The sequence below is a fragment of the Entelurus aequoreus genome, linkage group LG24 (assembly GCF_033978785.1).
Source record: "Entelurus aequoreus isolate RoL-2023_Sb linkage group LG24, RoL_Eaeq_v1.1, whole genome shotgun sequence".
Lineage (NCBI taxonomy): Eukaryota > Metazoa > Chordata > Actinopteri > Syngnathiformes > Syngnathidae > Entelurus > Entelurus aequoreus.
The window spans coordinates 13,603,646-13,630,629 of NC_084754.1; the positions used below are offsets into that span (position 1 = coordinate 13,603,646).

Here is a 26,984-nt window from a genome sequence, read left to right on the forward strand (position 1 = left end):
AACGATGTAATATATACATACAGCTAGCATAAATAGCATGTTAGCATTGATTAGCTTGCAGTCATGCACTGACCAAATATGCCTGATTAGCACTCCAACAAGTCAATAACATCAACAAAGCGCACCTCTGTGCATTCATTCACGCACAGTTTAAAACTTTTGGTGGAAAAAATGAGACAAGGAAGGAGTGGAAGATTTTACATGTACACAAACTGTTGCGTCACAGTCCACGCTATGGCGAGTTCAAGAACCGACGAAATTAGTAGGACAAAACGATATTCACCAAATACTGTCATCAGTGAAGCATACACACACATATATTAAACAGTGGGCTTTCTAACAATTGGGAAGGTTTGTGTCATGTCTGTCCTCAAACAAAAAACATACTAAAACAAAAAAAAAGATTCCCCCTCCCCCATCTTTTTCCATTTTCAATCCTCTTTTAAAAATGCTCCACGGAGTCACTAACCGAGATCAAGTAGGTCAGGTAGCTTTTACTGTATGTGATTTCCCCCAGCTTCTTATTCTTATTTGATTTTCTTTCGACATGCAAAAAAAAAAAAAGTTAGCATACCACCTTGATGTGATCCACATCTTTTGAAATATTGAAAAAGCACCGATGGGCAAACATTCCAATTTAGAAGGTAAATTAATAATCTCTAGTTAGAATTACTATAAAGAAGGTGGGAGGTTGAAACTGTAAACATGACAGCATCACGTATTGTTTGTTCTCAATTCACTCTGCTCAGACGATTGAGCGCGCCAAAACTGAGCTGCTGAATATCAGCAGAAGGTGGTGTTGTTTTGCAAAGTTACTTCTCTTCTCTCAAAAGCTGAGCTGCCACAAGTCAGCCAGCTTTCCTCCTCAAGCCGGTTTGTGCCGGTCCTAGTGCTCTGTGCACTCATATCTAATAAGAGTAATGTAAGAAGCCATGATGACTTGAAACAAGCAATGCAGCTTCCTGTGAAATAATCATCATCATAGTAATATTTGCAGTATGTTATTTATTTATTGTCTAATGGACAATCCTTGTAGTTGTTTTGCATGGTTAATATTAACCACAACGCTATACATGTGCAAACATTAATTTAATCTTTCAATTCATTCAGTATTGACATGTATTGAATTTTATGGAATACTTTATACCCGCTTGATTTATTGAACACAATTCCAAAATAATACAATTATAGGATGAGTGATCTCTAAAAAGTGCAAACTGTCTTTATTATACACAACCCTGCTGTTCCAACACAATAAATGGATCAAGATGCAATTTAAACACAATTGGATTGGATCCTTACTATGCAAAAGCCAACAAATAAAAACTAAAACTTCAGCAGAGACAATTGGTGTGTATCTATAAAAAAAAAATCCAAAAAAAAACAACTGCTGCAGTGGTACCTCGGTTATCTTTAATAAGCGGTTTGTTACATTCTGTGTTGGTCTCCAATCCCAGGATGCGGAGACGGCAGGCGAAGTGCAAGTAATGATTAGGGATTGCCAGCAGGTGAGTATCCTAATTGCAAACTGGGGGCAGGTGCACTAGCCAAAAGTAAGGTGTCTGGGAAACAAAGGCAGACAAGAAGTAGAACAAAAAATAAAGGTGTTGGTCAATAAATATTATAAAATATAGAAAGCTAGTAATAATGTTCAAACTGTCACGTGGGATCATGGCACTGTTCAACGTACAAAAAAATGAAGCCATTTCCCCCCCCAAAAAATGATGCAAAGCCAATAAATCTGTTCCAGACACCCAAAAATATTGAAACAAAACAAATTTGATAGAAAATAATTAAAGTTTTACATGCAGAAATCAATGCAAAATACATATACATGAAAACTTAATTGTATTAACAAACAGTTAACATCACTTTTGAATTGACTGATGACTTCATACTTTGAATTCAGAAGTGCTGACACTTGCAACTTTCTTGGGCCCCACATTGTCATTTTTTGCAGTCGTACCCAAAAAAAAGCACAGACTGAGTCACTAACACGTGAGACTCTTTGTTTGGGCACTCGATTCAGCATAATCACTTAAGAGTGGGGTGTACCAAAACCGAGGTACCACTGTTGAGCTAAAAATGTTCACCCATTCAATTGCTATCTTCTAATTGAACAGATTTAATACCGTTTGCAAGACGAATACATTTTTTTAATCTACGTCCCACATTTTATTTACAAGCAAAGTTGTCTTTTTTATAGAAGGGTTCATTGAGTCATTTGCACCATAACGGCCTTCCTTGCTCTGTCTTTGTTGAAATTCTGTAGCACTCCATTGGATGATTGCTGACAGAGTAGAAGAGAAAAGAAAATGAAGCATCATGAAATTAGCAACGGTAATTCAGTCATGTGACTAACTCATACTTTATCATATAGGGACAACATGTGGATTTCAGATGGGGTGGGGACACAATGGGCTTAAGTGTAGGCCAGAGGGACGTGACTGGAAGGGATTACAGCCATGTTTTGGAGTAATATGAATACATGGGAAACATGTAATGATAATGTAGTTTTTTTGTTTTTTTTACCTCGTACGCTATGCAACAAATTATAGCTTTCCTATTTTTAGTTCCGAAATCCTAGTTTGCGCTCTTATTTTGTTCCAACTTCCTGCTCTGTATGTGTTGCAGGGCATGCACCACTGCATTCAACCATAATTCTCATCACCTTAGTGATTATGCTTTTCACCTGCTGCTGATGATCATCTGAGGACTATATAAGCCTATTTAAAAGCTTAGTTCATGGGTACCCAAACTTTTTGACTCTATATATATATATTTATATATATATATATAATAATGGATTAGATTTTATATGGCGCTTTTCTATTATTAGATACTCAAAGCGCTCACAGAGAAGTGGGAACCCATCATTCATTCACACCTGGTGGTGGTAATCTACATTTGTAGCCACAGCTGCCCTGGGGTAGACTGACGGATGCGAGGCTGCCAGTTTGCGCCTACGGCCCCTCCGACCCCCACCTATCATTCATTCATCATTCATTCACCAGTGTGAGCGGCACCGTGGGCAAGGGTGAAGTGTCCTGCCCAAGGATGTCGATTTTGGATGTCAAGAGGCGGGGAGCGAACCTGCAACCCTCGGGTTTCTGGCACTGCCGCTCTACCCACTACGCATATACATCGAAGAGCAGGGAAACCTGCGAAACAGGCAACAGGCTTGTAGGCCTGTTTTGCAGGTTTCCCTGCTCTTCAGGGGATTAAAAAAAAAAAAAATTATATTCCGCTCTACCCGGGCGCTAGCGGCGCAGTGTCAGGCAAGTGCGATGCCACGTTATCTCGATGGGAAAATGCATTTTTAGACAATATGATTTGCCTGAGCGGTTAGGAGACACAGAGAGTTACAAGCGGTAGAAAATGGATTAGAGAGGACAGATTTAAAAAAATAATAATTAAAACTAAATCAAAATCAATAATATATATATATATATATATATATATATATATATATATATATATATATATATATATATATATATATATATATATATATATATATATATATATAAATATATATATATATATATATATATATATATATATATATATATATATATATATATATATATATATATATATATATATATATATATATATATATATATATATATATATATATATATATATATATATATATATATATATATATATATATAGTTTGGGGACACCTGGCTAAGTCGGTTGTGGGATTAGTGTTTGTCGTTCCTGAGGTTAGTGCTTTGCTATTCTTTTTGTTGTAAGCTCTCTGAAGGCTTAGCCTTACATGCACAGCTTTCCCTGTGCTTTTCTGTGCATTGCCCTGCTGCACTGCATTTTTTTTTTCTACTGTTGTAAGTTAAAGACTCTGTACCTGCACGCTGCCTGCTGTCTCCTGCATTTTGGGGTTACAACTGTACCGCGACGACAAGCGGATTGTAACCGGATTGGTAGGAAAGGAGGTGTAATGTGCATTGTTATTCTCTCAGTGGTGACAGCTGGGGTGTTTGTATCATAAAGTTGTATTTCCTTCGAGTGTAGCATAAGGCCTTTTTTGGTTTGATTTTTTCTTTATTTTACTTGCTCATGATTCATATTGCCGTTTGGAGGCCAATGTTTCTCTCCACCTGCATCCAACTGCCTGTTGGCGCATTTACACACTAAAAAATGTTGGGTTAAAAAAGAACCCAATTTTAACCCAACTGCTGGTTCAGAAAAGGACAAACCCCTTATTTGAGTTATTTTAACTCAACATTTTGGGTTTAATTTTTTTCAAAACAACTTTTGCTTTGAATAATTTAACCAAAAAGTTGAGTTATGATAACTTAATGTTGGTTGATTCATAAACCAACTATTGGGTTAAATGTATTTACCACAAAAGCTGAGTTATGCTCACTACAATGTTGGTGTGATTCCAAACCCAACTATTGGGTTGCGCAATTTAGCGCTCCTTGACCCCATATTTGGTTAAAAATGATACATTCTACTGCTGGTTTGTCCTACTCCTTCCCAACTACTAATCAAAATTATTTTAATTCCATTAAAATATACTCAAAAGCAAGTTATGAGTGACATTTTTTTTACAAGAATTGCCGTGTATGGTCATAGTTGGGGTCGCATTTTACTGCGTGGATCGTTCTACCAGGATGCAGACGGGACTCCGGAGGCAATGTGCAGGTAAGGAAATTATTTACTGTCCATAAATCATGCGGGATACAAACAAAAGAGCGCCAGCGTGCCGATAGCACGGGAAGCTAACGGAATAGCAAACAAGAAAAGCTTAGCATGTAAACAGGCAAACAACAAGGCGAATCTTAGCTCAGGAATCAAATTAGTAGCCGTCGTAACTGTTGCGTGGAAGCAAATAAAAAAGCCAGACTGAGTTTGGCGAAAAGCAGGGAATAAGTAGCTCTCTGATTAGTGCCCAGGAGCAGGTGAGTGTCCCGAACACTAATCAGAGGCAGGTGAAAACAATCATGGCAACTAAAACACAAACCCAGGGGTGCTCAAAACAGGAACTGAGGGAGTCAAAAACTAAGCAAACAATAGTAGTTATATACAGCATGCTCAAATATTTTTATGTACATAAGATGTGTGATTGTGAATAATGTTAATGAGATTAATCCTTAATAAAATTCCTTTAAAAAAAAAGTACCTTTTTAATTAAAAAAAAACAACATTTTACCCAAAAATGCGTTACTCATTGAAAAACAACCCAAAAATGGTTCAAAATTTTGAAAACCCAGGAATTGAGTTAAAATAATACCCTTATAGCCCAAAAAATTGATTGCTCTTCATAAAAATAACTCCAAAATTTAACCCAACACTCGCATAAATTGGGTTATCAAAATATCCCAGCATTGTTTAGTGTGTAACTGCTAATTGGTCAGATGCTGTGTGCTGTCAGTCATTGCAGTGTCCCGTTAGCAAGAAACCAATCAATGAGCTTGTGTGTGGTCTAAAGCGGTGGTCCCCAACCACCGGTCCGGGGACCGGTACCGGTCCGTGACGCATTTGCCACCGGGCCGCACAGAAACATTAATTGATTTATAAACTAACACATTTTCTCCAACTTAACTTATCGTCCGTCCCACTAAACACACCAATAAGCTTGTTTATAGATGTATATTACAACTCCTGACAGGAAGTCACCATTTGTTATAGTACATTAATGAACATTAATGAACATATACAATTTGAAAGTGTCAGGTTGTAGCCAAAGGCTAATTTTCCTCTGCAGGGTTATTGTACAGTATATAGCAGGGGTTCTTAACCTGTTTGACCTCAGGACCTACACTACAGAGGGACCCAGGGCCCACTCCATTATTAACACTGAATTAGTAATCTTACTCTTGATTTTGATCATATTAAATAAAATAAAATATCTGACCTACTTACAGTTCCCTACCTTGTAAAATGATATAAAAGCATGTGTTAATCACAAAGACTAAATGATTAATTTGACAAATAAACCTTAGGCTTAGGTCAGACTGATTCGACAAAATACATTTACATACATTATACATTATGTTCTGCTAAAAGTTTGATCATATTACACCTATACTGGCTCACCTGCACTGGCTTCCTGTGCACTTAAGATGTGACTTTAAGGTTTTACTACTTACGTATAAAATACTACACGGTCTAGCTCCATCCTATCTTGCCGATTGTATTGTACCATATGTCCCGGCAAGAAATCTGCATTCAAAGAACTCCGGCTTATTAGTGATTCCCAAAGCTCAAAAAAAGTCTGCGGGCTATAGAGCGTTTTCTATTCGGGCTCCAGAACTATGGAATGCCCTCCCGGTAACAGTTAGAGATGCTACCTAAGTAGAAGCATTTAAGTCCCATCTCAAAACTCATTTGTATACTCTAGCCTTTAAATAGACCCCCCTTTTAGACCAGTTGATCTGCCGTTTCTTTTCTTTTCTCCTCTGCCCCCCTCTCCCTTGTGGAGAGGGGGACACAGGTTCGGTGGCCATGGATGAAGTGCTGGCTGTCCAGAGTCGGGACACGGGGTGGACCGCTCGCCTGCGCATCGGTTGGGGACATCTCTGCGCTGCTGACCTGTCTCCGCTCGGGATGGTCTCCGGCTGGCCCCACTATGGACTAATATGTTAGATCCACTATGGACTGGACTTTCACAATATTATGCTAGACCCACTCGACATCCATTGCATCCGGTCTCCCCTAGAGGTGGGGGGTCACCCACATCTGCGGTCTTCTCCAAGGCTTCTCATAGTCATTCATATTGTCATCCCACTGGGTTGTGAGTTTTTCTTTGCCCTTATGTGGGCTCTGAACCGAGGATGTCGTTGTGGCTTGTGCAGCCCTTTGAGACACTTGTGATTTAGGGCTATATAAATAAAGATTGATTGATTGATTGATTGAAAATAAATAAACTAAATCAATAATAAATATTAGGGATGTCCGATAATGGCTTTTTGCCGATATCCGATATTCCGATATTGTCCAACTCTTTAATTACCGATACCGATATCAACCGATACCGATATCAACCGATATATACAGTCGTGGAATTAACACATTATTATGCCTAATTTGGACAACCAGGTATGGTGAAGATAAGGTACTTTAAAAAAAAATTATAAAATAAAATAAGATAAATACATTAAAAACATTTTCTTGAAAAAAAAAGAAAGTAAAACAATATAAAAACAGTTACATAGAAACTAGTAATTAATGAAAATTAGTCAAATTAACTGTTAAAGGTTAGTACTATTAGTGGACCAGCAGCACGCACAATCATGTGTGCTTACGGACTGTATCCCTTGCAGACTGTATTGATATATATTGATATATAATGTAGGAACCAGAATATTAATAAGAGAAAGAAACAACCCTTTTGTGTGAATGAGTGTGAATGAGTGTAAATGGGGGAGGGAGGTTTTTTGGGTTGGTGCACTAATTGTAAGTGTATCTTGTGTTTTTTATGTTGATTTAATAATTTTTTTTTAAAGAAAACAAACAAAAAAATTATACCGATAACAAAAAAAAACGATACCGATAATTTCCGAAATTACATTTTAACACATTTATCGGCCGATAATATCGGACATCTCTAATAAATATGTTGTTTAACCAAACTATCAAAAAAATTTAAAGTGCAAATGAAAATACCACGTTAGTCATAATTTTTGCGCTTAAGAAATGTATCTATGAATTTCACTCTGGTTGTTTTATATTGTCATTACTGCCACAAGCGGTAGACAAGTGTATTACAACTAAGTACCGCTGTGGCCTATGCGGACCACAGCTGAAAAAACACATATATTACATTCTAGGGCCCTATGGTTAAGAAACACTGGTATATAGTATATGCCAATCAACATGCCGGCAACCATTTTTTTGCAAAGAAACACACCCAGGGCTCCCATTATTTCAGCGTTATAGTGAGCTGATTTTTTGGCTGTTTTTATCCGCCACACCTGAAAAGCCGCTCCGTGAAAATAATGCATACATTAAACCGGTCCCTGGTGGAAAAAAGGTCGGGGACCCCTGGTCTAAAGGGAAACAGGCTTCAGCTTGGTACGAGTCCTTGACTAGGCTCCATTAGACATACATTATTTTTGTCCCCTCCCAAATGATGTCCTTGGTTGGGGTTTACATCATAATAAACACTTTAGAGAAGTGAGAGACAGACGAAAAATGTGTGGTAGTGTGTGTTGAATGTGTACCTCACAGTACTGGCTGGAGGTTCCCATTCTGTTGTCACAGGGTTGTGTTACCCTGGTGCGGAGCCGACTCTTGTAGGAGGCACAGTGCACCACGGTGGCTGCGTTTAAAACTGCCTGCACCAGCAGTAACACCAGCAGGATCAGCAACAAGATGTCGTAGGATTGCTGCGACCACGGCCACATGAAAACAAGGGAGTCCCGTCATTTAATTTGTCACAAATAAATGGGGGGGTTTAATCCCGCCCACCTTGGCAGTGGGCACATCGTGCAGGAAAATGTCAATAAAGCTGATCACACTGCAAGAGAGGAAGCCGGACGCTGAAAAGAGCAGAGGAGACGTCACGCTGCTGATGGCGATCAGCACCTCCACCTGAAGGATAGGAGACAGAAACTTTTTAGAATAAAGTTGGGAGGACAAGTTTAGTGGGGATGACGAGGACACATATTTATGGCATAAAACCTGCTAAACCCTACCCGTCTTAAGAAACACTCAAGGAGTGGAATAATAGCAACCATCATACAATCCTAAAAAAAACTGATTTTTTTGTTTATCTGTTCACTCTCAATCTACATACTAAAAAAATTATCCTTTTTTTGCCTTCAAACATAAGAGAAGAAAAAAGTGTATTTATTTTTCTCAAGCTGTGCCTCTCCCAAATTTCTATAGATATAAGAATGTTACAACCTACGGCAATCAATTTCCTCTATTTTTTAGTTTTGGAATCAGGGACGAAAGAACAGCTGATAAGCAGGGGTGTATCGATTGATCGATATTTCGATAGATTGTTTCATATTCCTAAGTTTCAAGTATATCGATCTGTGCTTGGCAAGTTTGCCTTCCGGAAGATAGGTATCGATCCAAAATTGTTTTAAAAGGGAATCGATCGATACTAGAAAAAGAAAACATTGGCTTTAAAGGCCTACTGAAACCCACTACTACCGACCACGCAGTCTGATAGTTTATATATCAATGATGAAATCATAACATTGCGACACATGCCAATACGGCCGGGTTGACTTATAAAGTGCAATTTTAAATTTCCTGCTAAACTTCCGGTTAAAAACGCCTTTGGATGATGACGCATGCGCGTGACGTAGCCAGTGAAACAGGAGTATCGGTAGCCCATTGAAGCCAATACAAAAAGCTCTGTTTCATCTCAAAATTCCACAGTATTCTGGGCATCTGTGTTGGTGAATCTTTTGCAATTTGTTTAATGAACAATGGAGACTGCAAAGAAGAAAGTTGTATGTGGGATCGGTGTATTAGCGGCTGGCTGTAGCAACACAACAAGGAGGACTTACTTGGATAGCAGACGCGCTAGCCAACGCTAGCCGCCAACCGCATCTGTGATCGGGTGAAGTCCTTCGTCGCGCCGTCGATCGCTGGAACGCAGGTGAGCACGGGTGTTGATGAGCAGATGAGGGCTGGCTGGCGTAGGTGGAGCGCTAATGTTTTATCGTAGCTCTGTGAGGTCCGGTTTCTAAGTTGCTAAGTTAGCTTCAGCGTCGTTAGCAACAGCATTGTTAAGCTTTGCCAGGCTGAGAATTATTAACCATGTAGTTACATGTACATGGTTTAATAGTATTGTTGATCTTCTGTCTATCCTTCCAGTCAGGGATTTATTTATTTTGTTTCTATCTGCATTTGAGCAAGATGCTATCACGTTAGCTCAGTAGCTTAAGAGCTTCGCCGATGTATTGTCGTGGAGATAAAAGTCACTGTGAATGTCCATTTCGCGTTCTCGACTCTCATTTTCAAGAGGATATAGTATCCGAGGTGGTTTGAAATACAAATCCGTGATCCACAATAGAAAAAGGAGAGAGTGTGGAATCCAATGAGCCAGCTTGTACCTAAGTTACGATCAGAGCGAAAAAAGATATGTTTTGCACTACACTTCTAGTCCGTCACTCTAACGTTCCTCATCCACGAATCTTTCATCCTCGCTCAAATTAATGGGGTAATCATCGCTTTCTCGGTCTGAATCGCTCTAGCTGCGTTGAAAAGAATAGGAAAATATGAGGAAGCGAACAACTGACTACGTCACGCTACTTCCGGTAGGGGCAAGGCTTTTTTTGATCATAGACCAAAAGTTGCGAACTTTATCGTCGTTGTTCTATACTAAATCCTTTCAGCAAAAATATGGCAATATCGCGAAATGATCAAGTATGACACATAGAATGGATCTGCTATCCCCGTTTAAATAAAAAGAAATCATTTCAGTAGGCCTTTAAGAACAGCAGACTTTATATGAAGTTTGGCACTTTTAAAAATGTGTTAAAGGATGTTAAACGTTAAGTCTATTTGCCCGTCTGTGACATCATCAACACGAAAATGGCGGACAGCTACGGTGGTTGAGAAAGGTCATAACAAACCCGCAAGACAATATCATAAATTACAATCTGGAGCTGAAGGTACCACAAGAAGATGGAGTCGTAGAAGCTTTTGAGAGGGAGAAAAACAGATGAGCTGACCTGGCTGCAGAAGTGTACCTGAACGGCTGGAAGACTAGAATCTTCTCAGTGTCTGAGGAAAAGTTATAGTGAAGGGTTGCGTCATCCGACAGGCTATCAAAGCCTTGTCAAGTGCTGCCAAATAAAGAAGCTATTATCTCTGGAAAAGGCGAGGTGATATAAAAAAAAAGTAGAAAGAGATGGAATGCAGCCAGAAATATACACCAGCTGGCTCAGGGAAAGCCCCTGCCAAGCAAAGTCCATTGAGGGACATGTAGTGGGTTGTACCTGAGATGCTGCGTACAACATTAAGCCCTCTGGAGACACTGTGGGCTTTAATTACCATTATGTCCATGAACCAGGTTGCTCAGCTGATTTTTTTCACAACTCAAACCTGATGGCTAACATCAAGAGCACCAATTAACCAAAGGGATTGAAACATTGTGTTCTATTTTCCTTTACTGCTTCACTTTTCAGACAGGAACCGTTGTTTTCAACACAACAGGGCATAGGATGCGAGTCTCACGTATATATATCCATCCATCCATCCATTTTCTAGCGCTTATTCCCTTCGGGGTCGCGGGGGGCGCTGGAGCCTATCTCAGCTACAATCGGGCGGAAGGCGGGGTACACCCTGGACAAGTCGCCACCTCATACGTATATATACATGTATATATATATATATATATATATATATATATTCCTTGTGCACTAATTGACTGAAAGAGCGCACACTTGCCGCGCAAGCGCAATGTCACGTTATCAATGGGAAAATGCATTTTTAGACAATTTGATTTGCCTGAGCGACTAGGAGACACCGAGAGTAACAAGCAGTAGAAAATGGATTAGAAAGGTAAGATATAAAAAAATAATAATAAAAACTTGGGACTTTCGTTGGCCGGATTTTGGATGCTGGCGGAACCTGAAAACTCTTGTCAATTCTCATCCCTGGATGTACCATATTGTAACTAGGGGTGTGGGAAAAAATCAATTCGAATTCGAATCGCGATTCTCACGTTGTGCGATTCAGAATCGATTCTCATTTTTAAAAAATCGATTTTATTTTATTTTTTATTATTTTTTAAATATTTTTTAATATTTATTTTTATTTTTTTATTTTTTCAAATCAATCAATCCAACAAAACAATACACAGCAATACCATAACAATGCAATCCAATTCCAAAACCAAACCCGACCCAGCAACACTCAGAACTGCAATAAACAGAGCAATTGAGAGGAGACACAAACACGACACGGAACAAACCAAAAGTAGTGAAACAAAAATGAATATTATCAACAACAGTATCAATATTAGTTACAATTTCAACATTGCAGTGATTAAAAATCCCTCATTGACATTATCATTAGACATTTATAAAAATGCATCTCATAAGCTTGACAACACACTGTGTCCAATATTTTCACAAAGATAAAATAAGTCATATTTTTGGTTCATTTAATAGTTAAAACAAATGTACATTATTGCAATCAGTTGATAAAACATTGTCCTTCACAATTATAAAAGCTTTTTACAAAAATCTACTACTCTGCTTGCATGTCAGCAGACTGGGGTAGATCCTGCAGAAATCCTATGTATTGAATGAATAGAGAATCCTTTTGAATCGGGAAAAAATTGTTTTTGAATCGAGAATCGTGTTGAATTGAAAAAAAAAATCGATTTTGAATCGAATCGTGACCCCAAGAATCGATATTGAATCGAATCGTTGGACACCCAAAGATTCACAGCCCTAATTGTAGCTGTACAATTGTTCGAAATAAACTAATACCATAACCATCAAGAGAGGTATGCCAAATCGTTTTATTAGAATCAACTTTTTTTAAGTAAAAACTGTGTATTGTACCCAATCACAAATTCAAAATGTTGTACTCACCAGACATTTGTTGGGGTATTCGGATACAACATGACTGGCAATTGCACTTGGAAAACACTGCAAACATAAAGAGATCACATCCAGCCAATGAGAATATGTGACACGTTTTGGGCACTGCTGTAAACCACATCCAGACCGGTGTTTCTTAACCATAGGGCCAGGCCACCTTGCTGGGCCTTTAGAGGGCTGCCCGAAATCTGTTTTTCAGCTATGGCCGCAGTGGTACTCAGTTGTATTACACTTTATAACCACTTGTAGCAGTAATAACAATATCAAACCAGCATTATTTGGGAGTGATGCATCCCCATGCCGCACACTCTTCAATTAAAAGAAATGTATGATTAGGAGGAGCAGTGTCGCTATCATTGAAGAGATTGCTTAAAACTGGGTTGTCTCTGTATTAAACCAAAGTCGTGTATAGAGAGAGTATGGCCAACTCAACAAGAGGCGCCATCTTTGCTACCAATGTTGTGTGCGGCTGTGTCTGGAAGCATGCAATAGTTTTCCAGACAAAATCGACCAAAATAATAAGTGTAAATATATTTGTAATCATTCTTCAGCTCATAAACTTACAATAAGACATTATTTTATTTAAACAAACTATAATTTTGCCGGCACAAGAAACGTAAAACAAATACACAGAACGACCAAAAAAATGATGAATTACACTCATTTTGCCAAAATCTTCATTAGCTTTGGACCAACAATCATGGGAAAATTATGACTTTTGTGTGAAGTATGTCCACTGTGGTGGCTGCCTCAAATCTATTGTTTGTAGTCAACGTGCTACGCCTGTACTTTTAGAGTTAAACAAACTTTAATAATCCACTATCATATATTATTACACCCAAAATGTGGTTTCTTTTACTCTTTCAATGTGTACTCCGTCTATTTCTATTTGTGTTTGACTTTCTCTTCTACTGTTACCGAATAGTTTTACCGAGATTCAAGGATAGTCTGTTTTTGGTCAAACCATCTCTTTAATTTGTTAATTTCTTCTGTTTTTATTTGTACTAATTCTTCTGTGTGTTCTGTCCTGAACAAAATGCAGTCAAAGTTGGGAGCAGTCATGGCGCCCTGTAGTCATGTGAGTGCCTTTTGACCAATCATAGATCGCCTGAAACCTGGTTGGCCATACTCTCTCTATACACGACTCTGCATCAAACAAACAGACGAGGTTTTGGACCTAAATTCATAGATACGTTTCTTAAGCGCAAGAAATATGACTAAAGCATTTGCTCTTTAATTTTATTGACAGTTTATATAAGAAAGAAAATATATATAAGTTGTGATTTGTATTACTACTGCATAATTGTATGTACATTTATTTTTGCTCAGTTTTTATGAGTCCCTTTTGCAGTATATATGATTCGTATTTAATTATTTCAGTTAGCTTGAGCTAATCTTTGATAATAATCTTTGTGATTAACACATGGTTTCATGTTAATTGAATGTATTAATGGAAAGCCCCTTGAGATGCAGCATCTCGTTTTCAAGGGGGACCAAAGACATTTAAAATGAACACAATACAGTACAACACAGAACAAGTTACACAACAAACAATTACAGACAATCATTAAAGACAATGTTGCTCAGATACCTCTCAGCTCACACAACTCTCAGAATTTATAATATTTACAATAGAATAACATATATTGCAGTAAAATAGATGTTATATTATTAAATTAAATTCCAACTAAGGACATACTACATACAGTGGCATTCAGTTTTAGGTGGTTGATAAAGACCTCAGAGAGACAGGCAGATGATTCCAGTCATTGACAAGGTTTATCCTATTAAACTGTAAGTAGGTTAGATATAATTATTGGAAACAGTTAAATATAACGTAAGATTACAAATTCAATGTTAAAATTTGATTGGATTTCCCTCTGTTGCGGAAAAATTAGGCCCTAAGGTCAAAAAGTTGAATAGTTCTTTAAAGGCCTACTGAAACCCACTACTACCGACCACGCAGTCGGATAGTTTATATATCAATGATGAAATCTTAACATTGCAACACATGCCAATACGGCCGGGTTAGATTAGTAAAGTGCAATTTTAAATTTCCTGTGAAATATCCTGCTGAAAACGTCTCGGTATGATGACGTTTGCGCGTGACGTCACGGATTGTAGCGGACATTTTGGGACAGCATTGTGGCCAGCTATTAAGTCGTCTTTCCACAGTATTCTGGACATCTGTGTTGGTGAATCTTTTGCAATTTGTTTAATGAACACTGAAGACAGCAAAGAAGAAAGCTGTAGGTGGGAAGCGGTGTGTTAGCGGCCGGCTGCAGCAACACAAACACGTAGCGGCTACATCGTAGCCGGTGTTTCATTGTTTACATTCCCGAACGATGACAGTCAAGCTTTACCATTGGCCTGGGACAACAGAGACTCTTACCAGGAGGACTTTGAGTTGGATACGCATGCTTGTGGAGATGGGACAACAGAGACTCTTACCAGGAGGACTTTGAGTTGGATATGCGCTACCGTGAGTACGCAGCTGCGGCTTCCAAACATTTGATCGCTTACCCGTACGTGCGTGCCGCTATGTGCATGTCACGTACGTAACTTTGGGGAAATATATGTGCTGTATGAACTTTGCGGAGGTGAACGGTACTTTGGACTATGTGATTGAGTGTGTTGTGCGGGTGTTTGATTTGTATTGGCGGGTTATATGGACGGGAGGGGGGAGGTGTTTGCTATGTGGGATTAATTTGTGGCATATGAAATATACTGTAAGCCTGGTTGTGTTGTGGCTAATACATCGTGGCCGGTTAGCTCAGTTGGTTAGAGCGGAGTATATATATGTCTTGTGTTTATTTACTGTTTTAGTCATTCCCAGCTGAATATCAGGTCCCACCCGCCTCTCACAGCATCTTCCCTATTTGAATCGCTTCCACTGCCCTCTAGTCCTTCACTCTCACTTTCCTCATCCACAAATCTTTCATCCTCGCTCAAATTAATGGGGAAATCGTCGCTTTCTCGGTCCGAATCGCTCTCGCTGCCGGTGGCCATGATTGTAAACAATGTGCAGATGTGAGGAGCTCCACAACCTGTGACGTCACGCTACTTCCGGTACAGGCAAGGCTTTTTTTATCAGCGACCAAAAGTTGCGAACTTTATCGTCAATGTTCTCTACTAAATCCTTTCAGCAAAAATAGGGCAATATCGCGAAATGATCAAGTATGACACATAGAATGGATCTGCTATCCCCGTTTAAATAAGAAAATCTCATTTCAGTAGGCCTTTAAAGCAGTGCAATTACAGTATAGGCCCTAAAATAAATATATCCTCTTTAGAAACCGCGTTCACTTTATTAGTTTTTGGCCTATTTCTTTCGTTACAGAGAACAAAAAGGATCTTACGCCTCTTTTAGTGGCTCTCATTATAAACTAATATGTGTCACTATACTAACCAGTTGTTTGCATGTAAAAAGAAGCTTTAACAAGACAAACTTACAGCTACAAGGATCCAAAAAAATGTGACGGACAAGTAGGGTCCGGGAAGCAAAGCGTCCATGTTGAGTGCAATGATGCCTCCGAAGACCGCAGAGATTCCCACGATGACTTCAATCACCTGTCACAGATGCACTCCCATCACCCACAGCCACTCGCCATCTCACAACATGGCCGGCATGTACTTACAGAGTACGCTTTGAGGAGACGAGTAGGGAAGACCGGCGGAGTTGAGACCAAAGATTGATCGTTTGTTTCAGACTGGAGGACAAATGCGGAAAACGTGTGTGTAAGATTTAGGGCGGTTAAGTGGGGACAGGCATCAGACACACCTTCCTATGGCGGCAGCAGTCCTCTGTAGAGCGAGCTGACAGGATGACAGCTGTGGCCATCAGCACTTCCAGTAAAATCATCAAGATGAGGTTAAAGTTGATCTGAGCGAACATGAAAGAGAAAAGTTACCGTAGACCGAGTCCACAGATTCACTAGATGATATTGCAACACAACTGCCGGGTGATTCACATTGACAGCAGAAGGGTTGAGGACCAGTTTACATCCAAACCAAACCAGGCAGGTGGTCGTCACTGCAAAGGTGGACACATAGATCACCTGGAAATCTGACACCTTGAGGAAGAAAGCGTACTTTAGGACCCACGGGAAAAGTTGTGCTGATGTTTCTTTGCTGGTCACTCACCGCAACACGTTTGTTTTTGGCAATGGCAAAGCTCGCTATGGCGGCCGGAATGCCCTGGGGAGAAAAGTCAAACATCCATGAATAGCTATAGACAGTCGACCCCCGTTATATCACTTTTAAGCATACTCTACATCAGGAGTGTCCCAAATTTTTAACTGGGGCCGTATTGGGCTAAAAAAAATGGTCGGGGGCCCAAAACCGACTGCATGCAAAGTAACTATATATATCAATCAATCAATGTTTATTTATATAGACCTAAATCACAAGTGTCTCAAAGGGCTGCACAAGCCACAACGACATCCTCGGTACAGAGCCCACATATACATATATATATATATATATATATATATATATATATATATATATATATATATATATATATATATATATATATATATATATATATATATGTATATATATATATATATATATATATATATATATATATATATATATATATATATATATATATATATATATATATATATATATATATATATATACATGCACATATACATATATACATATATATACACATATACATATATATGCACATATACATATATATATATATATATATATATATATATATATATATATATATATATATATATATATATATATATATATATATACACTCTGATTATTTTTTCGCACACTCTTGGAATTCTCTTGATGAGCTTCAAGCGGTAGTCACCTGAAATGGTTTTCACTTCACAGGTGTGCTTGAAGCTCATCGAGAGAATGCCAAGAGTGTGCAAAGTAGTAATCAGAGCAAAGGTTGGCTATTTTGACGAAACTACAATATAGCACACGTTTTCAGTTATTTCAGCTTTTTTTGTTAAGTACCTAACTCCACATGTGTTCATTCATAGTTTTGATGCCCTTAGTGACAATCTACAAAGTAAATAGTCATGAAAAGAAATGATGAATGAGGAGAAGGTGTGTCCAAACTTTTGGTCTGTACTGTATATATATATATATATATATATATATATATATATATATATATATATATATATATATATATATATATATATATATATATATATATATATATATATATATATATATATATATATATATATATATGTATATATATATATATATATATATATATATATATATATATATATATATATATATATATATATATATATATATATATATATATATATGTATGTATATATATATATATATATATATATATATATATATATATATATATATATATATATATATATATATATGTATATACATACATACATACATACATATGTATGTATCTATGTGTGTGTGTGTGTGTGTGTGCGTGTGTGTTTACATATTATAATAATATAGAGATATAATTGATAAATATTATAATTGGATATCAAGAGTATGTGAAAGTTCATCTCCTACTTTGTTTACTTCCGTGACAACCTTTTTAAAGCTTTGTAATCAATCAGAAATATCAAACAGCTAATGGTCCAACATGGATAAATGCGGAGAGTGTTTTGCATTTTTACCATTGCCTTGCAATGGATTTAAATTGATTTAATAATATCCACAAAGTTACGTGAGCAGGTTGTGTTATGTGTGACCATGTGTGTTGACATTTAGTGCTGGTTGATTTTTTTTTTTCTGCGCCATGACTAGGATAGGTTGTTTGGTTCGGGTCATAATGCTGTGTTTGTACTGTCAAGAAAGCACACGTCATGGTCACTGACCTGAGTTTCTTACATTGTCCACAAGATGTTGATAATTTGCCACCTTCTTGGTATTAAAACTAAACAGGAGAACACCTTGCACGGCCAAGTTGCTTATTGAAATTGAACACGTGCCAAATTGAAGATGCCAGCGGGGCCGCATTTGGCCCGTGGGCCGGGGTTTGGATAACCCTGTTCTACATGTATAAGGCCTAGTTTAAAGGTTAAATTATGTTTTATTTATGTCATATATGTATTACAGTGCAGTATTTGTCGTGTTTTCGATCATTATATTGTGGCGATTGATAAAGCTCACTATGCGGGACTCCCGACGTGTGATCAAATCAATCAATCAATTGATCAATTAATCAATCTTTTCCTGAGAACCACCATCCACTGCAGTAGACATTTGTGTTTTTGCACAACAGGGCAGTTGTTTTTTTTTACTCGCAAAGAAAAGGATACAAAACAAATGCCCACTGCAGTGGACGCAGGTTCTCAGCAGGTTATGTAACAATTGCTAGAGGCAGTTAATTAAGCTATTTAAACATCCACATCCCAGCTTTGCGTTATAGGTGACAATTAATATAATATCTAATAATACATCCCGTTAATTATCGATTGTATTTATTTTTATAATATGCTGAGGGCCAACAAAAAAAAAAACAAGCTGCAGGTCTAAACTGCAGCTGACCAAGTCAGTCATAAGTATGTGACTTACAGAGCCTGCAGCGCAGCGTAGGTAGTCCATGGCAACAGGAAAGAGATTGCCCAGGTACAGAGAGAATCCAGAAGTGATGAGAAGACTGCCCTATGGTCTCAGACACGCACACACACGTATATATATATATATATATATATATATATATATATATATATATATATATATATATATATATATATATATATATATATATATATATATATATATATACACAGACATGTATAAAATGATACAATAATTGTCATTATCTCACGTATACACTTAGAAACTAGACCCATGCAGAAGAACATCTCTTCCTAAAGAGTACTGTGCAGAAGACACCATGCATGACACGTGTCGTTTTAATGTTTGTCTGGATTCTGATACAGTTAAACATAAATAAATGATATATATTAGCAATGACATTAATCTGCAGTGTAACTGTTATGCCTTACAATCTTTGCCTTGACTCTGATAGTTTAGTTACCTTTTACAGTATACTATCCAGCCGCCATATATTTTAACTGCTGCACATCTATACCCCAAATGTGTCAAAGTATCAATAATGTAGTATGATAATCGATACCAGTATGGGAAACCTTGATATCGATATTTTTGGCAGTGTCGATCGGGCCAGGACTATCATCTTTTTAAACAGGAAAATTAAGTCTAAATGTGATGTGTAGGACATATTATGTAATAATAACAATAAAACCTACAAAACCCGAAACCAGTGAAGTTGGCACCTTGTATGTAATAAATGGTAAATAAAAACAGAATGCAATGATTTGCAAATCCTTTTCAACTTATATTCAATTGCATAGACTGCAAAGACAAGATATTTAATGTTCGAACTGAGAAACTTCTTTTTTTTTTTTGCAAATGATCATTAACTTAGAATTTAAAGGTGGCAACACAATGCAAAAAAGTTGGCTCAGCGGCATTTTTAACACTGTGTTACATGGCCTTTCCATTTAACAACACGCAGTAAACATTTGGGAGCTGAGGAGATACATTTTTGAAGCTTTTCAGGTGGAATTCTTTCCCATTCTTGCTTGATGTACAGCTTAAGTTGTTCAACAGTCCGGGGGTCTCCGTTGTGGTATTTTAGGCTTCATAATGCACCACACATTTTCAATGGGAGACAGGTCTGGACTACAGGCAGGCCAGTCAAATACCCGCACTCTTTTACTATGAAGCCACACCTGTTGTAACACATGGCTTGGCATTGTCTTGCTGAAATAAGCAGGGGCGTCCATGATAATGTTGCTTGGATGGCAACATATGTTGCTCCAAAACCTGTGTGTACCTTTCAGCATTAATGGCGCCTTTACAGATGTGTAAGTTACCCATGTCTTGGGCACTAATACACTCCCATACCATCACAGATGCTGGCTTTTCAACTTTGCGCCTATAACAATCCGGATGGTTCTTTTCCTCTTTGGTCCGGAGGACACGACGTCCACAGTTTCCAAAAACAATTTGAAATGTGGACTCGTCAGACCACAGAACAATTTTCCACTTCGTATCAGTCCATCTTAGATGAGCTCAGGCCCAGCGAAGCCGATGGCGTTTCTGGGTGTTGTTGATAAACGGTTTTCGCCTTGCATAGGAGAGTTTTAACTTGCACTTACATATGTAGCGACCAACTGTAGTTACTGACAGTGGGTTTCTGAAGTGTTCCTGAGCCCATGTGGTGATATTCTTTACACACTGATGTCGCTTGTTGATGCAGTACAGCCTGAAGGATCGAAGGTCACGGGCTTAGCTGCTTACGTACAGTGATTTCTCCAGATTCTCTGAACCCTTTGATGATATTACGGACCGTAGATGGTGAAATCCCTCAATTCCTTGCAATAGCTGGTTGAGAAAGGTTTTTTTCCTAAACTGTTCAACAATTTGCTCACACATTTGTTGACAAAGTGGTGACCCTCGCCCCATCCTTGTTTGTGAATGACTGAGCATTTCATGGAATCTACTTTTATACCCAATCATGGCAACCACCTGTTCCCAATTTGCCTGTTTACCTGTGGGATGTTCCAAATAAGTGTTTGATAAGCATTCCTCAACTTTATCAGTATTTATTGCCACCTTTCCCAACTTCTTTGTCACGTGTTGCTGGCATCCAATTCTAAAGTTAATGATTATTTGCAAAAAAAATTTTTTTTATCAGTTTGAACATCAAATATGTTGTCTTTGTAGCATATTCAACTGAATATGGATTGCAAATGATTTGCAAATCATTGTATTCCGTTTATATTTACATCTAACACAATTTTCCAACTCATATGGAAACGGGGTTTGTACATTTAGCATTGCTGTATTCACACAGTATTCTATGGGTTCAGTTCCTGTCATTGACTTACTGACAAAGGAAGCAGAGAATAAGATTCTTGTCACCGTGACAAACAGATGCCCAAGGCGGGTGAATCGTGCCAACCTCGGAGCATGTGTGTGTCCGAGTGAGCACAGAGGCGAATCCTATCATATGCCACCTCTCACCCCTATCAGGACGCTGTAGAGCCAGGCCCTGTAGCTGAAGCAGGGGTGCTTTAGAGGCTCCGGCTGGGCCAGCTGCAGGTCACTGGCCCTCACGTCCACAGTGTAGCTGTCCCGCTCTGAGCCTTCTTGCTCCCTCCTGTCCAATCCTCTGCTCCCTTTCCTCCCCAGTGAGCCGCCACCTCTTTCCAGCGAGGACATGTGGCTGTAGGTGAACTCCTCTCTCGCGGACACCTCCTCGCGCTGCATCGCCGCTACTGCTGCTGGACAGGTAGATGGAAATCAAAAGTGAAAGTGAAAGTAAAAGACCCGTATCGGACACATGTTTTGACCCAAATTGTATATACTGGTACTGTAAAAAAAATAATGGGCTTTTTTTTAGGACTGTGTAAAGTCAGTACTTGCAGTGTTGTCACTTCTGCACTGCAAAAACTGAAATCTAAGTAAGATTAAATATCTCAAATAAGGGTGATATTTGCTTGACAATTCTTCTCACTAAGCACATTTTATGTTGGAGTGTTTTACTTGTTTTAAGGGTTTTGGTCCTAAATGATCTCAGTAAGATATTACATCTTGTTGCTGAGATTTTATGACCTATATTGAGTAAAATATGCTTGAATCTAGAATATCAACTGATGCAAAGCTGGGTCTGTCATCAACACTCACAAGTATAAAACTAATTTTTTAAAGTAATAATTTCTTACTTCAAGCATGAAAAAAAAATCATGATGCCGAGCGCATATCATTATGTCAAGATAATGGCACTAGCATTTACTTCATTTAAGAATATTTTTCAACATATTGAGCAATAAGGTCTCTTTTTTTTTCTACCAAGAAAAGTGCACTTGTTATTAGTGAGAATATACTTATTTTAAGGTATTTTTGGGTTCATTGAGGTTAGCTAATTTTACTTGTTTTGGAAAGGCTTGACAAGCCAATTTTTATTTTTCTATTGGCAGATAATTTTGCTTAGTTCAAGTAAAATACTGCTAATTTTTGTATATATATTTTTCTTGTTTTTGAACACTGACTTTTTGCAGTGTGCAAGTTGTTGAGAAATACAGTGGGACTTAAAAAAATGCTTTTACATTTTTTTACATTTTTTTAAATTTTTAATTTTTTCATCTGCTTTTTAATTTTTTAATTGCTTTTTTTCTACTTTACTGAGTCTTTGATTTATTTTGTACTATTTTCAATTTTGTCTATTATTTGTGCACTTAAATGTTTTAAGTTGTTCTTGATTTATAGTTATGGAAATTGATTGACCACAGCTGTGACTCTTTAAGCGTATCAATTCCTGTTGGAAATTGCACACTGACGAAGAAATTGTCGAAACCGGTCTGTGTTTTGCAGCGCCTGCGCAGTCTATATTAAAATTATTAGAAGGACACGAGTGTTGCTGGCCTTGTTTTTTCTTTAAGTACACTTTTTGCCGTGCACCACTTTATTTTTGTTTTATTAAGTTTTTTTATTTGTTTTTTCCTATATATGTTTTCTTTAACCAACTTAAGAGTATCCTAACATAAAAGTGTTTTCGGCTCATTGTTATGTTTTAAGTTACAAGCAAACATTTGGGTAACACTTTAGTGTTGGGAACATATTCACTTATTAATTAGTTGCTTATTAACATGCAAATTAGTAACATATTGGCTCTTAATTAGTCATTAATAAGTACTTGTTAAGGGTTAGGGTTAAGGTTAGGGTCCAATCCTAACCCTAACCCTAACCCTAATGTCCAAATAACTCTAAATTAAGTCTTTGTTACTTACAATATATTCCCCATACTAAAGTGTTACCAAAATAATATTTACTAAGCACCTCCGCAATTAGTTGCAGTACAGAAAATGTCACACGGGACTTCGTAAGATTCGACCAAAACATCTGGTCTAGCATTAGTTTAAGGCTAGAGATTGACATAACTTTGTTTTCCAACTATTGGAAAGAAGAAAGTGAGTACGGAAGACAGTGCTGAGAAGAAGAAGCGGATGGTATTTATTGAATTAAAGACAGAAATCATCAAAAGCATAAATGAGTCGAATCAATTCGGGTGTATCATTGCTCGTATGCACTAGTCTAAACTAGAATGAGTCTCACGCCAGCTAAAAGTATTAAAATATCTAAACGGCGGAACATTTATACATGAAAATATGGATAAGCTGCTGAATGTGTGTTTGACAGAGAAGCAGCTGGAAGGAGACACCGTACAGGCCCACTCTCCAAAGTAATACTGAACATTATTATTACATTACTTCACAAAACTTTTGTCGCTGTCCATGGTATGTTTTATGGTATTCTTCTTATACAATATTTCTGCTCGAAAAGTTTGAAGGGCACGCTTCATGTTAAGATTGTGCTGTTTTTTGTGGGTTTGGGGGGATGCAAGTGTTCTAAATTAAGAGCTCAACCACAGAAAAAATTAAGCTTCTGAGATGAAGTGCTACTGTATCATATAACATTTTACCAAAAAAATTATACTTCTATATAGCAGCACATTTTGTGACTGTATAGAACGTTGAGTTGTGTAATCGATGCTATAACAAGCACAATACATCACATCATCAGACAAATGTGTACACTACAAACATGAAATCAAGGTCAAATATGCTAATTTAAGACTGGCAAATATTTTTTCTTTAGTGATGACTAAACTCTGAGATAAAAAGCTTCAAGAAAAAGCTTTCAACACGTATAATAATTGGACATGTCGTCAGGGTAGGCAGCAGAGCAGAGCCTCATTGTTATGATGAAAAAAAATTCATAATAAAAAACATAAAATAATTAGTATTTGTCATTAAACCGTGTTATAAATGTATTTTCTGTATGATTACAATCGTTTGTTCCCATTTACTTGACTAAAAGTCATATAATTTGCATACAAATTAACATTAAGCTTGATGGGTACCATTTATATTATAAACTTTATTTTCTAAAGATATTTTTTAATTGTATATTTTTTTTTGCAGTACAATGATAAATGTCGCTAAACTTAATTTCAGGCATATAGTCTTGCTTAAATTCTATTTGAAAGAAATCACATCATCAGACAAATGTGTACACTACAACAATAAAATCAAGGTCAAATATTTTTTCTTGTTGTGTTTCCAATTTATTTATGTTAAGTAGTGATGACTAAACTCTGAGGTAAAAAGCTTCAAGAAAAAGCTTTCAACAAGTATAATAATTGGACATGTCGGGGTAGGCAGCAGAGCAGAGCCTCACTTGTTATGATGAAAAAAAATTCATAATAAAAAACTAAATAATTAGAATTTGTCATTAAACTGTGTTATACATTTATTTTCTGTATGATTACAATCGTTTGTTCCCATTTACTTGACTAAAAGTCACATAATTTGCATACAAATTAACATTAAGCTTGATGGGTACCATTTATATTTATTTATATTATATTTATTATTATTTATATTATATTTATTTATATGTATTAAGACTGGCAAATATATTTTGTTATTATGTTTCCAATTTATTTATGTTAAATAGTGATGATTAAACTCTGACATAAAAAGCTTCAAGAAAAAGTTTTAATAAAACGTATAATAATTGGACATGTAGTCAGGGTAAGCAGGGTAGATCACTTGTTATGATGAAAAAAAAACTAATAAAAAAAAGAAACATTAGCATTTGTCATTAAACTGTGTTTTAAATGTATTTTCTGTATGATTACAATCGTTTGTTCCCATTTACTTGACTAAAAGTCACAGAATTTGCATACAAATTAACATTAAGCTTGATGGGTACCATTTATCTTATAAACTTTATTTTCTAAAGATATTTTTGAATTGTAAAATCTTTTTTTTTTGCAGTACAATAATAAATGTCGCTAAACTTAATTTCAAGCATATAGTTTTGTGGGGAGGGGGCGTGGCCTGCGGGCCTGCCGCGGAACGAGGTGTGCCAGGACCGGCCTCGAAGACAGCGACAGGTGCGTAGATGGCCCATGTGGGCCTTGTTATCTAATCACCTGTCGCCTTTATTAGCAGCAGCCGGAAGGAGACACGTTGTGGGAGCTGGAGCGAGAGCGAGAGAGACGGACAGGAAAAAGACAGTTTGCTGGAAAGCAAAATCCCTGCGAGACTTTATGAAAATAAAACAGTGTTACAACCCTGATCCGGGCTCTCGTGGCAGTATTTGGTGGTCTGAGGAACCCACGGGAGGGCAACCTCCACATCTTGCTTAAATGCTATTTGAAAGAAATCACATCATCTGACAAATGTGTACACTACAACAATGAAATCAAGGTCAAATATTCAAATTTAAATCTGGCAAATATTTTTTCTTATTATGTTTACAATGTATTTATGTTAAGTAGTGATGACTAAACTCTTTGAGATAAAAAAAGATTCAAGAAAAAGCTTTGAACACGTAAAATAATTGAATATGTAGTCAGGGTAGATCACTTGTTATGACGGAAAAAAAACAACTAATAATAAAAACATAAAATAAATATTAGCATTTGTCATTAAACTGTGTTATAAATGTATTTTCTGTACGATTACAATCGTTTGTTCCCATTTACTTGACTAAAAGTCACAGAATTTGCACACAAATTAACATTAAGCTTGATGGGTAGCATTTATATTATAAACTTTATTTTCTAAAGATATTTTTTTAATTGCATAATTTTTTCGAACCTTTGACCTCTAAAGGCCTTAGTGGCCACATGCGTGGACAGCACCTTTTAGCTCTTATTTCCAAAATTGTGTACACTACTGGACACTTATACTGCTATCTGGTGGTGTCAGAAGAGTATAACATACAATGGAATTTGGAAAAAAAATTTCATGTCACTACACATGAAGTACACGTTTGTGTACTTATGGACTAAGTTCATCATATTAAAAGATGATTTTTAGTTTTTAATTCTAATTAGGGTCCAATAAGCCCAAATAGCAAAGAGAAATAAAAAAAAAAGCATGTAAACAAACAGCTTGGGCCTTAAGAGGTTGATTCAACCTTAATTTCCGGCATATAGTCTTGCTTAAATATCAGTTTTTGCAATGATGTGGCATATAAAGGGTGACGTCATATACACTTGCATTTATTGCATACCATCAGTCTACTTGTGTATGCAGTGAAATCGAACTATTAAAATACTTGAAATTCATGATCCTGTTTGGGAAATACACCACACTCCCAATGTACACACACAAAAAAAGGAACCTTTTTAAAACCTTCTACCCTTGATGAATTATTAAGTGACATATTTCATTAATTTAGGCTCGATATCATTCCCCACTTTGCCATTTCCTCTTACCTTTCGTCGTGATCCCGGCAGAATAACGCCAAATATTGTCCAACAAAACGTATCCTGAACGGGTTCAAATCAAATCAAACGAATAAGAGCCAACTCGTTACACTCCATCTCCCACTTTTACACTCTCTCCC

The 26,984-nt window shown here is 37.1% G+C and overlaps 1 protein-coding gene across 3 annotated transcripts; it reads right to left on the bottom strand.

The window, feature by feature from the left end:
* Positions 1–1,197: 1,197 nt before the first annotated feature.
* mlc1 (modulator of VRAC current 1) lies at positions 1,198–26,984 on the bottom strand. Of its 3 annotated transcripts, none has more exons than XM_062035432.1 (12): positions 26,854–26,984; positions 21,585–21,844; positions 19,101–19,190; positions 16,692–16,745; positions 16,520–16,621; positions 16,330–16,431; positions 16,187–16,258; positions 16,002–16,118; positions 12,540–12,596; positions 8,443–8,565; positions 8,196–8,360; positions 1,198–1,562 (listed from the first exon to the last, which is right to left on the bottom strand). In XM_062035432.1, exons 2-12 carry the CDS (start codon positions 21,828–21,830, stop codon positions 1,518–1,520), a joined length of 1,173 nt encoding a protein of 390 aa, XP_061891416.1. In that variant the 5' UTR covers positions 21,831–21,844; positions 26,854–26,984; the 3' UTR covers positions 1,198–1,517. The 3 variants fall into 3 exon arrangements, with proteins under 3 accessions (XP_061891416.1, XP_061891414.1, XP_061891415.1); XM_062035430.1 differs by having other exon boundaries at positions 1,198–2,290; XM_062035431.1 differs by having other exon boundaries at positions 1,198–2,290; positions 21,585–21,841; positions 26,854–26,983.